The sequence below is a fragment of the Rhinichthys klamathensis genome, unplaced genomic scaffold (assembly GCF_029890125.1).
Source record: "Rhinichthys klamathensis goyatoka isolate OS25496 unplaced genomic scaffold, OSU_Roscu_1.1 h1tg000703l_1, whole genome shotgun sequence".
Classification (NCBI taxonomy): Eukaryota; Metazoa; Chordata; class Actinopteri; order Cypriniformes; family Leuciscidae; genus Rhinichthys; species Rhinichthys klamathensis.
Window position 1 is genome coordinate 575,001 of NW_026607124.1, and position 14,040 is coordinate 589,040.

A 14,040-nucleotide genomic window follows, 5' to 3' on the forward strand; every position below is an offset into this window, starting at 1 on the left:
CTGAAAACTAAATGCAAATTAATAAAGGTTGCCTCGGTAATAAACTGAAATATGCACTAAAATTATTAACTGGAAATAAATAAAAACCAAAACTGAAACTGAAATAAAAAATAAATAATCCTAAATAGCAATATATATATAAAAAAATAAATAATAATAAATGAAAATTAATAAATGTTGCCTTGGTAATAAACTGAAATAAGTTGAAGTACTAAATTATATCATTTATATATATATATAAAACCATTAAACTTATTTTATTTCAGCTAGTTGCCAAAGAAACCATTCACATTTTTATTTACTTGACGTACTACAATAACTAAAACTATATTAAATAACCCAAAAGTAATAAAAACACCAGAAGCCAAGAACAAAATAACTAAAACTATATATATAAAAAAACTAAAACTATTAAAAAATAATAGTTTTATATGTCTTATTTATATTTATATAACATATTAATCCCAGCAGAGCCGGAGCGGCTGTTCTGTCGGATAATATCTCCAAGACGTTACGCACCAGATGACTAATAAGTCAAAATCCAAATCACAGTCTTTGCTGTCCAAACTTAATTGATATACGTAGTGAAGAACATTATATAGAAACTGTGTCTATTCCTCGTTTAGTGAAGCCAAACAATAAATCTAGTGCAGGATCTAGCAAAAATCTTATTGTAATTAAACCAGAAAATCTAAATATCAGTGAACAAAAAGAATTTCTAAAGCTAGGTCTTCTAAACATTAGATCGCTCACACCTAAAGCGGTTATTGTAAATGAAATGGTCACAGATAATAATTTCGATATACTTTGCCTTACTGAAACCTGGCTTAAACCAAATGAGTATTTCGGTCTAAATGAGTCTACTCCGCCAGGATACTGTTATAAGCATGAGCCCCGTCTGACTGGTCGTGGCGGCGGTGTTGCAACAATCTATAAAGATATTCTTAATATTTCTCAGAAAACAGGTCACAGATTTAATTCGTTCGAAGTACTTATGCTAAATGTTACGCTCTTAGATGTAAGAAAGAAATCCATATTATCTCTAGCCTTGGCTACTGTATATAGACCTCCAGGGCCATATGCTGAATTTCTAAAAGAGTTTGCAGACTTTCTCTCGGATCTATTGGTCAATGTCGATAAAGCAATAATTGTTGGAGATTTTAACATACACGTAGACAACAAAAATGATGCCTTAGGGGCTGCGTTTACAGATTTATTAAACTCCTTTGGGGTCAAGCAAAACGTCCGTGGTCCCACTCATCGTCTAAATCATACACTAGATTTAATTATATCATACGGAACCAATCCAACTGATATAGATATTATACCGCAAAGTGACGATCTCACTGATCATTACATGGTAACGTGCATAATACGTACTGCTGAAATATGTCATGTTGCGCCACGTTATAGACCAGGCAGAACAATCCTTCCAACCACTATAGATAGATTCTCAAATAGCTTACCTGATCTATCTCAGCTGCTCAGTGAACCCAAACTAACAGATGAACTAGAGGAAATGACTAGCAGTTTGAGCACCATTTTCACTAGTACATTAGATATTGTTGCACCAATTAGATTAAAAAAGGTTAAAGAGAAAACTAAAGCACCATGGTACAACAGTGTTACGCATGATATCAAGAGAGAAACTCGTAACCTAGAGCGTAAATGGAAACAAACTAATTTAGAGGTCTTTAGAATCGCGTGGAAAGACAGTATGTCACGTTATAAAAAAGCTCTAAAAGCAGCCAGGGCTGAGCATCTCCGCAAACTAATAGAAAATAACCAAAATAATCCAAGGTTCTTATTTAACACCGTGGCTAGACTAACAAATAAACAGACATCACCAGAGCAAAATATACCGTTACAGTTTAGTAGTAATGATTTTATGAATTATTTCAATGAGAAAATAGAAAGCATTCGAAACACAATTATAAATGTACAATCCTCTATGGTCTCTTATGATTCAGCCTCAATTATCGTCCCTCAAGAACAACTACACCGCTTTGCAACGATAGGACAGGAAGAGCTAAATAAACTTATTATTGCATCTAAACCAACAACATGCTCATTAGATCCAATACCCACTAAACTACTGAAAGAAGTGTTAGCTGTAGTGGAAGAGCCTCTTCTTAATATTATTAACTCGTCTTTATTCTTAGGTCATGTTCCAAGAATATTCAAGTTGGCAGTAATAAAACCTCTCATTAAGAAACCGCAATTAGATCAAAATAACCTAGCAAATTACAGACCCATTTCAAATCTTCCATTTATGTCCAAAATACTAGAAAAAGTTGTATCCGCTCAACTGTGCTCTTTTTTGCAAGAAAATGATATCTATGAAAAATTCCAGTCAGGATTCAGACCGCATCATAGTACAGAAACTGCGCTAGTTAAAATTACAAATGATCTACTCTTAGCTTCTGACCAAGGCTGTATCTCAATACTAGTCCTACTTGATCTTAGCGCCGCGTTCGACACTATAGATCATAAAATACTCTTGGATCGACTACAAAACTACACTGGTGTTCAGGGACAGGCATTAAGCTGGTTTAGATCGTACTTATCTGACCGTTATCATTTTGTCTCTTTACACGGGGGAAAATCAAAGTTAACGTCAGTAGACTATGGAGTACCGCAAGGATCGGTGCTAGGCCCTCTGCTATTCTCAATATATATGCTGCCACTTGGTAATATTATAAGAAAACATGGAATTAATTTCCACTGTTATGCTGACGACACTCAATTATATATTTCATCACGACCAGATGAAAACATTACCTCATCTAAATTGACAGAATGTCTCAAAGATATAAAATGCTGGATGACGCGTAATTTCCTGCTATTAAATTCAGATAAAACGGAGGTATTACTTATTGGTCCAAAAAACTACACACAAAACCTCTTACAATACGACTTTAATATAGAAGGATGCCCTGTTACTTTTTCCACTACAGTAAAAGACCTGGGTGTTATACTAGACCGCAACTTGTCTTTCGAAAATCATATTTCATCTGTTACAAGAACAGCCTTTTTCCACCTTAGAAACATTGCTAAATTACGTAACATGCTATCTGTTTCTGATGCAGAAAAGTTAGTTCATGCATTCATGACCTCGAGACTAGATTACTGTAATGCTTTATTAGCTGGTTGTCCTGCATCCTCAATAAACAAGCTACAGTTAGTGCAAAATGCAGCCGCTAGAGTTCTTACTAGATCAAGAAAATATGATCATATAACACCGATTTTATCATCTCTGCACTGGTTACCTATTAAGTTCCGTATCAATTACAAAGTACTACTACTGACCTATAAAGCCCTTAATGGTTTAGCTCCTATGTACTTAACGGACCTTCTTTCGCCCTACAATCCACCGCGTTCTCTAAGATCACTAAATTCAAGGCTTCTGGTCATTCCTAGGATATCGAAGTCCACGAAAGGAGGGAGGGCATTCTCGCATTTAGCTCCAAAACTCTGGAATAGCCTTCCCGATACGGTCCGATGCTCTGACTCGCTGATACAGTTTAAAACTAGACTAAAGACGTGTCTCTTTAGTCAAGCATTCACATAATGCTTACCTTTTAGTCCTCTGCTATGCCATACGGAACCGTTTGCCACTGAAACTGCTTAACGCACCAGTGGGGCTCGACAGCCTTATAGACAAACGGGTCGGTCCGTATGGTTGCGGTTGGGTTGCGGAGAGTTTGGGTTGCGGAGAGTTGTGAGATTATGGTTTTCTAACACCTACTCCCGTGTAATGGAAATCATTATGAACATCAGCTATGCTAATTATTTCCCATCTGCCTTTCTGCTGTTATCTCGGGACGCTTGTCCCGAGAAAAATGGCGTTCGTAGGCTCCAGTTTGGTATCCTGCCTCTCACGGGGATTTCGGATGCCTCAACGCCTGTGAAGAGACGACTCAACGCCTGCGAAGAGACGACTCAACGCCGGCGATATGTTATCCCCTAAATATTACATGATTAACTAAATGTATTTTTTCCAGGTACTCTCTGATATGGACTTACTGTAAAGCTTCTTTAAAACCCTATGATTGTTAGCCAGAGGAGAACTGGCCCCTGACTAGCCTGGGTTCTCCCAAGGTTTTTTTCTCCATCCAATCTGATGGAGTTTTGGTTCCTTGCCACTGTCGCCTTGCTTTTGGCTTGCTTAGTTGGGGATATTTAATATTCAACAATATTATTGAACTGTGTTGTACTACTTTCATGTTATCACTGTGAAGCTGCTTTGATGCAATCTGTATTGTGAAAAGCGCTATATAAATAAATGTGACTTGACTTGACTTAATCAATTAATATGTTAATTGAAATTAAGCTAAAATAAAATATAAATATTAGCTTAAAAAAATAAAATAAAAAAATAATAAATGTTGCCTTAGCAATAAACTGAAACAAGTTGAAGTACTAAAATTATTAACTGGAAATAAATAAAAACCAAAACTAACTAAAAAATAAATTAAACCCAAAAATCAACATTTAAAAACAAAATTGAATAAAATGACAAAAGCACATAACGAGATTACTAAAAATTAAATTAAAATTCTAATTCAAAATAATATTAATAAAACAAAAATGTCCTTGATCTTTTGACATATCAGAGGTTATTGTACTATAAAAAATATCATAAGTTTCAGAAAACGACTCGTTTCGGATTTCGTCACAAGGTCAACGCCCACTTCTACATCGCCTCTTTAGCCCCGCCGTCTCTTTAGCCCCGTGTGTTACAGGTCGTTTGATATGATGAATGATGAATATAAGTGCGACAAACGATGGTACATTCATTCATAATTCATTCGCAAGTTAATATGAGCGACAAAATGGACGTTCTTCATAGTCTTTGAACCAGCGTCGTTTTAGTATCTGATATAGCATTATAGTTTTTAATAAAGGTTTTCTTTCTGCTCTGTGCTTCACGCAGTCTTCACTCGGACGCGCGCTTCAATCTATCGCCGTTGCGGACTCTATTCATTCCGGTGTAATCACAAAATAAAACACAAACGTATCCTTGCTTGATATAACTGTAACCGCTGATGAACATATTCAGTTTGATGAGAGAAAAAAATATGTACGAGTGATTTGACGGACGCACGGGGGTTGGATACATTTTTGTCATTGGTTGTTGCGTTAAATCTTACCCAGATACAATAGTGCTATTTTCTGATTGGCTATTGTGTAGCTCGACGAACAACACCAGAGGAAACGCGCTTGATTCATGCCGGTTCCACAGTGAGAGTTTTTAGAGTCAGTCATATTAAATATATTACAAATAGTTTTTCAGCGTGAGAAATACAATGTGTGGCGGGAGAGCGTGACAAAAGACCGAAATGAGTGACTGTCACGCTCAATGCTTGACACTTGAGAGCCCTGTTGTAGAATTGCCAGACCGGTGAAGCCATTTTTACCAGGGCGTAAAAAAATGGTCTTGCGAGCTTTGCGTCATCTGATCGGCTTTTCTGGATCGGCCTTTATAGAGACCGCCGATCACACATCCCAAAGCAATTATCGGCCGATCATGATCGGCGACCGATCAATCGGAGCACCCTTATTTTTAACTAATCTTTTCTTTATTTCTAACTAATCTTTCTTTCTTTTTCTTTCTTTCCAACTAATCTTTCTTTTTTTCTAACTAATCTATCTTTCTTTCTTTCTAACTAATCTTTCTTTCTTTCTTTCTTTCTTTCTTTCCAACTAATCTTTCTTTTTTTCTAACTAATCTAGCTTTCTTTCTTTCTAACTAATCTTTCTTTCTTTCTTTCTTTCTTTCTAACTAATCTTTCTTTCTTTCTTTCTTTCTTTCTTTAACTAATCTTTATTTCAAACTAATCTTTATTTCTTTTTTTTTCTTTCTAACTAATCTTTCTTTCTTTCACTAATCTTTCTTTTTAACTAATCTTTCTTTCTTTTTAACTAATCTTTTCTTTATTTCTATATTTCTAACTAATCTTTCTTTCTTTTTCTTTCTAACTAATCTTTCTTTCTTTTTAACTAATCTTTCTTTCTTTCTAACTAATCTTTCTTTCTAACTAATCTTTCTTTCTCTTTCTTTCACTAATCTTATTTTATTTTTAACTAATCTTTTCTTTATATATTTATTTCTAACTAATCTTTCTTACTTTCTAACTAATCTTTCTTTCTTTCTTTAACTAATCTTTCTTTCTTTCTAACTAATCTTTCTTTCTTTAACTAATCTTTCTTTCTTTCTAACTAACTAATATTTTCTTTATTTCTAACTAATCTTTCTTTCTTTTTCTTTCTTGCAAATCTTTCTTTCTAACTAATGTTTCTTTCTTTCTAACTAATCTTTCCTTCTACCTTATTTCTTTTTTCTTTAATTTTTTACTAATCTTTCTTTTTAACCTTTATTTCTTTCTACCAAATCTATACGTTATACAGAGTGTGTTTAAGATATAAAATATTGGATGACCAGTAATTTTCTTCGATAAATTTGGATTAGAATAAGGTTTTATTTTTTGGTCCAAAAACCTGCACACAGAATCTCTCAGAATATAATGTGCATCGAGAACAGGGTATATGCAGGAATCTTGAAGTTAATTTTAATACCTTTTCAAGACTTTTTCAAGACCTTCTCAATATTTTTTAATACCTCACCGCCACTTCAAGCTGTAACCATTTACATCAGTGATACTTTTAACTTAACAGTTTTAGTTCGTGATAAAGACTATAGACCACTCTGATAAAAAAAAAAAAAATCAAATAGGCTGGGATAGTAAATCAAAGCAAAGTTTATTAAAAAACAAAACAAAACTTTGCTCCACCCTCAACAACAATCATGCTGACATGTGCCTCAGTTCTTTGTTTAAAAAAAAAAAAAAAAAAAAAATGACTAAATTCACACACTTTTACGATGTTTTAGGGACTCAAACTGTTGGACAGCTAATTCAGAAAAAATTAGGGATGCACCGAAATGAAAATTCTTGGCCGAAACCGAAAACCGAAAAAGAGGAACCCAAGGCCGAAAAAACGAAAAACGAAACACCGAAAGAAATTATGCCAATTATAAGTACCATTGCATTTATGGTTATGACTGTGTACAAACTTTACTAAAATTAAGGCATTGCAATTGCATAAATTAACATTTTCAAAGAATAAATCAATTACAAATTATGCAAATCTTTATTTAGCACAATGCACTGTATAAAATAAAATTCAAACTAAAATGTTTAACTTGACCCCACTCATGTGTACATTAAATAATAATCTGCTGGCCTGCAGAAAGGTTTTAAAATGAAATGTTCTCTCATAAAAACAAAGCCGAGCACGAACTTCTCATCACACCAGCACCCAGTTTGCACGTCTAAATTAGTTAATTACATTTTAAAAATGAGCATACACTAGCATAAAAAGCCATTTTAATGAACAAAGGTCCATGTTTAATACAAATGTACACGAAACTTAATGAAATATGTTTAGTGAAATTAGAAAATATTTAAGAGAGCGTTAATTTAGAACATATTCCTATACATATTTTTTTGTAATGTCACAAGTAATAATCTCAGGGTTTACTGGGTTTTACATGATTATTTTTGTATTGGTGGTGGTACTGAAAAATAAACATTGTCACGTGTTTATCTTTCTTCTTCTCACCGATTCCTGATGGTTAGAGGACAGTTACTTTAGTCGTCCCCTGTCGTTTCAAAGAATAGTACAACGGCGAGCGCGTCAGGTATAAACGCCTCGACCGTTTGGAGAGGTGCGCGCGCTGTCTGTGGAGACTCGCGCTGCGGAGGCAGGCGAGAGTATAAACAAGGCTTCCGTCTCCTCGCGGGTTCAGATATACTGAAATACGTCCACACCGCCGACATGTTGCTTCAGACAAGCACGTGCAGGTCGCGCTTTCTGTTTGCGTCATCACAACATTTCGGCGATAAAAGTCTTTTTTGGTGATAAAAGTCTGGTGATATTGTTTCGGTGATAAAAGTCATCCCTAGAAAAAATACTTTCAAAATTTAAGACTTTATAAAGCCGTGATAAGACTTTTTAATACTTTTTAAGGGTCTTAATTTTCCCAAAATTGATTTATCACCTTTTAATACTTTTCAAGACCCCGCGGATACCCTGGAGACAGGGACGTGCACAGGGGGGTTGCTCAGGTTGCCCGGGCAACTGCCCATATGCCCTTCTCACTCAAGTTGCCCTTCTCACTCAAGTTGCCCTTCCGAGAAAAAAATTAAATCGTACAATGGATGCAGAATTTCACGTAGGCCTAGATTAAAAAAAAAAAAAAAATCGCAAAGCCTCATTCACTTCCATTCGGGCACCGAAAGTGAAAGTCAGTATGAAGGGCAAACGCTGCACGCGACCATAGACTGCACGCGACCGGCGTTGGGCCACGCAAATTACTTAAGGCCACGCCTCCATCTCGTGTCATAGTCAAATGTGTAGCTACAACATCTACGACAAAATGAAGCGAAACTATCCTTCTGGTCACGAAAAGAGGAAGAAGAAAAAAACCATGAGAGTGAATTGCGGGAACAACAATCAGGTAAACTTGTGTTCTCTCCTCTCTAAGTTTGATGTCAGCAAAGTTTGATGTTTTTCGGTCTTGCTAACCTAGCTGGGCAGGCAGTGCATCTCTTGCATCACTTTGTGGCTGACAAAAGTGAGAGTAAAATACAATTATTTATTACGTTTGATTTTGATAAACGACAAAGTGCAACGGTGTTTTTTACTGCAGCTCGGAAAACATAACCACGTCGCGTGTGTTATCATGCGTTCATATGCGCGTGCAAGAAATGAAACTCGCATTTTTCAAGCAGAAATATGTGGAGACCAGACATACTGTACAATACATGCACGTGAATGATGCCACTCCCAATCAAAGTACACATTATACTTTTAAAACAAGACACTGATTATCAAGTCTCAGTGTAGTTACAAACTCTAAACAACTGCACTAATTATGCAAGATAGAAAGCAATGTATTGACAATTTGACATTGATTGACTATTCATTTATAGGCTATATTGAATTAAAAATGTTGATTAGCTGGACATACTGGTCAAAATGGATGCACATCCCTCAGTAAATAATAACCATAAATCAAGAATTGCTTCAACATGCATAATAAAAAAAATAATAAAAAAATCATACTAATGCCGAAAATGCCCAGGCTGTAGAAAGAACCAAAGTTAATCCCAAAAGCCAAAGCTCAGGGTTATTATTTATTATTTTCTTCTTATTTATGTTTACGTTAATATTCACTTACTTAATAATATTCACTTATTATCTTAACATTCTATAGAAAATACTCTATTCAATAAATATTGTGTGTTTGAACCTCATTCTGTTCTATATTGTTGTACTTATTATTTGACTGTTTTGTTTAAAGGGGGGAGGATGGGAGTGCTGAAGTGTCAGGTGTGACTGTGGCAATGGCAAATGGTTTACATAGCTCATGACATCAGAGGGCCCCTTAGCAGAATTAGGCTTAGGGCCCGAGGGGGAGGTCAGGATCGGCACTGGGTTTAGCAGTCGATTCTGTTCCTTACCGGAATTCCTGTTCCCTTTACGCAATCATACTACAAATCATGCGTAGTTGCCCAGATGAGCAAAAAGCACAATTGAATGTACGGGAAGCCAAAAGGTTAAAAAAGGATTGTATTTTTTCCGAAATCTAAGCGTTTTTATTTTATTTTATTAGAAGCGAGTTTTTCCCCATCTGTCAATTCAATCCAGATTATTTATTTAAAAAACAAAATAAAATAATAATAATAATTAAAAAACAATAAACAATAATATGAGGAACTCTTTTTCTCATGTGTATTTTGGTGACATTTAACATATTGTTAATACATTTTGTATACTGTTTACAAAGTTGTATATCATAAACCTGTCATCTTTGACGTTTGCAATCTTTATAAATAATAATAAGACCATAATATGAGGCATTGCGTTTGGAAATAAACACGATCAGATAAGGCAATTTGTATGGGCAAAATTCAACTGAATATATTCCTTCATATAGCCCGTGAGTTTTGGGGGTAGTGCCCTTTTTTCAGGTCAGAGCAACTGCCCCACAAAATTCCTGTGCACGTCCCTGCCTGGAGAAGGATGATACTGATACTTCATCCTCTCCTGGGAGCTAAAAATGATTCCTGATGGTTTCACTCTTAATTCTTCACCATAACTCTTCATTCTTTTGCAGTAAACGTGTGTCTTTTCTTCTCCACCTGTTTTTGTCTGACCCTGCTGACCCAATGAGCATCTCACGGTCCAATAGTCAAACCTAAACTGCAATTTATAGTATTGCATCTCATGGGCATTTAATATATTTTTTTTTTAAATAAACTGTTTTTTTGCTAATTAGATCTGTAAAAGAAAACATGCCTAATAATTATGCCCACCTGAATATAAGGGGTTATTCATTTCCAGCCTTCATGAACACTTATATATCACTTATAAATAATTAATACTAAATTAATAGTAGTTATTAAGATTACTGTATTTGGAATTGGTAAAATGTGCCTGGAAAAAAAATATGATCAGAAAATCAACGTGCCTAATAATTCTGCACTGTATTAGACAGACGCTTGTCTTTCGAATATCATATTTCATAAGTTACTAGGGGTGTTACGACACCCTCATGTCACGATTCGATACATATCACGACACTGAACTCACAATACAATATTATTGCGATACTCCAAGACATATGATAAAAGGTTAACACATTTATTTTTACTGTTGATTAAAATGCTGAATTTGATGTTTCATTGTGTGTGTAAATGAATAGACTCGGACTTGGTACTGAAACCCAACGCAGGACAATAGAGACACCAGAATAACAATATTCATGATTCTGAAGCTGAAAATACAGAATTATTTTAGACAAATATGCTTGCACTCTTTCACTGACTAGATATATTAAATATAATGTAGCCACTTATTATTGGTAACATCAGACATTTGGCATTATCAGGACACACAAATATCCCCACATGTAATTATTATACATTATATTCAACATTATATATAGTAGTTTAATGTAGTACTGACACTAAACTCTGAAAACGTGAATTTTTTCACACACAGTAATTTGTATTTTGGGTGAACTATCCATGATACATATTGTTGCATTTTTGTATTGTGTTGCATTTTGAACAGCCTTCTTCCTCCTTAGAAACATCATGCACATCTCGTCACAAAACAACACAACGCGAGCGTATGCATTATCATCAGAGCATCATCACTCTCTATATGATAACACGTATATGAAGAGCTGCTGTTTTCAGCACGTTTCCTGCGGCACGAATAATGACTGCGGCTGAACAATGACACGCTGTCACACACACACACACACACACACACACACGCTGAAGTCGCATTACCAACAATGCATCATCACAGGCTGATGAGACCTTCATGTTATTAACGCATGCATGCATCTACAAACACACGTAACACACATGAACAGGCAGACGCAGCGCAGCATCTTACCTCCTCCTGCACCGGTGCAATGCACTCAAACAACCGTCCGATCAGCTGAGTCAGTGGGGGAGGGGCGAGAGACACAGACAGAGAGAGGGAGAGAGAGAGAGAACTGCGATGGGCAGCACGAGCCAATCAGAAGAGCAGCACGAACATGCATTAACAGGAGAAGAGAGAGGTCGAACCTTTACGATCGCAGTTTAATGCAATGTCGTTCATTGAGGCGAGACACTACATGCACAAATATTGTTTTATCATGCACCGCTCAGTTTTGCTTCCATAGCATGCGACTAAACATCCAAAATACATTTTATTGCACTTGATCTATATTTGCATATATAGATTTCAATCTAAATCCATCTCTTTAAAGGTGGCGAGTTTGAGTCAGAAATCTCATTACGCACACTAAACTTTACGGTTTTATTCATATCTATATTCTGAAGGTTTGTTCACATATCATTCGCCTGATTTATACAATATATATATATTTTTTTAGCTCTAATATGTCAACAAAATCAAACAGGAATTTAGAACCTGGCTTCATCCAATGTTCGGATTTCTGTTCTATAAATGTATGCAAATTAGAGCACATTTAAAAAAAGATAATGCCTCATTTGCATATTTAAATATTTTAACATTTCCGAAACTTGTAATACATAATAATTGTCTTAATGTACTGTAATTAATAGTTTTTTCTAATAGATAACTAACAGATCTCACCATACTTTGCCTAGTTGATTAGTCTAAGAATTTCTAGGTTTTATTGTTGTAAAGTCAGAAGAGCTTGAGATGAGCAGCACTGCAGCAGGTTAATGGGAGGAGCGTTAGTACAACACACACACACACACACACACACGAGCGTACACACACACACACACACACGAGCGTGCACACACACAAACAGCACATACTCCTACTCAAGTGCACGTGCACACACACACACGCACATACGCACACACGCACACGCACACACACAAATACATAATGCACGCGCACACACACACGCGCATGCATGCACATACACAGACACTCAGCATATACACACACACGTGCACACGCACACACACACACACACACACACACAAACACATAATGCACGGTGCACGCACACACCTCTTACCTTGGCACGGTGCAGGTCGACTCCGTACATGGAGAGTTTCTTTGCGTTTTCCAGGAACATCATGTCAGCTTCAGCAGGAGTCATTCCTCTATAAACACACACACACACACACACACACACACAGATTATTGCTGACTGAAGCATGTTAACACACACCAACAGATGCTGCGAGTTTGCAGTTGGACTACTGAACAACTTATAGGAATATGAAGCTTAACGTCACACTCATTTGTGTTAATTTTGCAACATTTACTTAATTACTCAGCATGACAGATGACTGACACACACACACACATACACACACACACTGTGCTTACAGCCAATATACACACAACACTCTGTTTTGCTTGAGTTTCTGTGTATGCCAGTAAACAAAGCAGGGCATTGTGGGTCGGGACAGGCGCGGACACAGGCTCAGTGAGTCTTTGTGCGATCGGACATTGACTGACACTGATCTATTCATCATTAATGCGCACAATAATCACAGCAGCACATGGAGATCTATGAACTGATCTGTGTCTCTACCAACGACTGTGTGCTGTTATTGTTAAATTAAACTGTTAAAAAACATTTTCGTCAATTGAAAAGGTGGAAATAAAATAAAATAAAATAAAATATCCTTGCTATTCATTCGAACACAAAAGAAGATATTTTAAAAGAATGCCGGTAACCAGATAGTTGCCGGCAGACATTTGAACTCAATGTTACTGGCATTCTTCAAAATATCTGCTTTTGTGTTCGGCAGAACAAAGAAACTCATACAGGTTTGGAACAACATGAGGGAGAGAAAATGATGACAGAATTTTCATTTTTGGGTGAACAAACCCTTTAAATGTGACGTGACGGATCAGTTAAGCAGCAGCGCGAGTCTTTTCTTCCACTTTACTACAAGTTATAGCACAAAAAAACATGCATGAAACTCAGAAGGAATGTTGAAAGATACAGTACAACTTATTAAAATTAATCAATCAGTGCTTCAACGTGGAAAGACGTCAATAAAACAGCTTGTGAACTTAACGTTGCATTCACTTCAGGAAAGTTATCCAGTTCACAGTTCTCATCTGAATGAGTCATTCTGAATAATCGGCTATCGGCTAGCGGCAGATATCATTCTGAATAATCGGTAGATATCATTCTGAATAATCGGCTATCGGCAGATATCATTCTGAATAATCGGCTATCGGTAGATATCATTCTGGATAATCGGCTATCGGTATCGGCAGATATCATTCTGAATAATCGGCTATCAGTATCGGCAGATATCATTCTGAATAATCGGCTATCGGCAGATCTCATTCTGAATAATCGGTTTTCACAGATATCATACTCAATAATTGGCTATCGGTATTGACAGATATCATTCTGAATAATCGGCTATCGGCAGATATCATTCTGAATAATCGGCTATCGGTAGATATCATTCTGGATAATCGGCTATCGGTATCGGCAGATAT

The 14,040-nt window shown here is 36.1% G+C and overlaps 1 protein-coding gene across 9 annotated transcripts in view; it reads right to left on the reverse strand.

The window, feature by feature from the left end:
• Positions 1-14,040, reverse strand: part of epb41l3b (erythrocyte membrane protein band 4.1-like 3b) — a 115,318-nt gene that overhangs the window by 60,383 nt on the left and 40,895 nt on the right. For 8 of the 9 annotated variants that reach the window (XM_056242177.1, XM_056242174.1, XM_056242173.1 and 5 more), the window contains 2 exons: positions 12,587-12,674; positions 11,476-11,520 (listed from right to left, as the gene is read on the reverse strand). In XM_056242177.1, coding sequence (XP_056098152.1) covers positions 11,476-11,520; positions 12,587-12,674 — 133 coding nt within the window. The remainder of the gene's footprint in view (positions 1-11,475; positions 11,521-12,586; positions 12,675-14,040) is intronic. The other variant, XM_056242175.1, reaches the window with a different exon arrangement.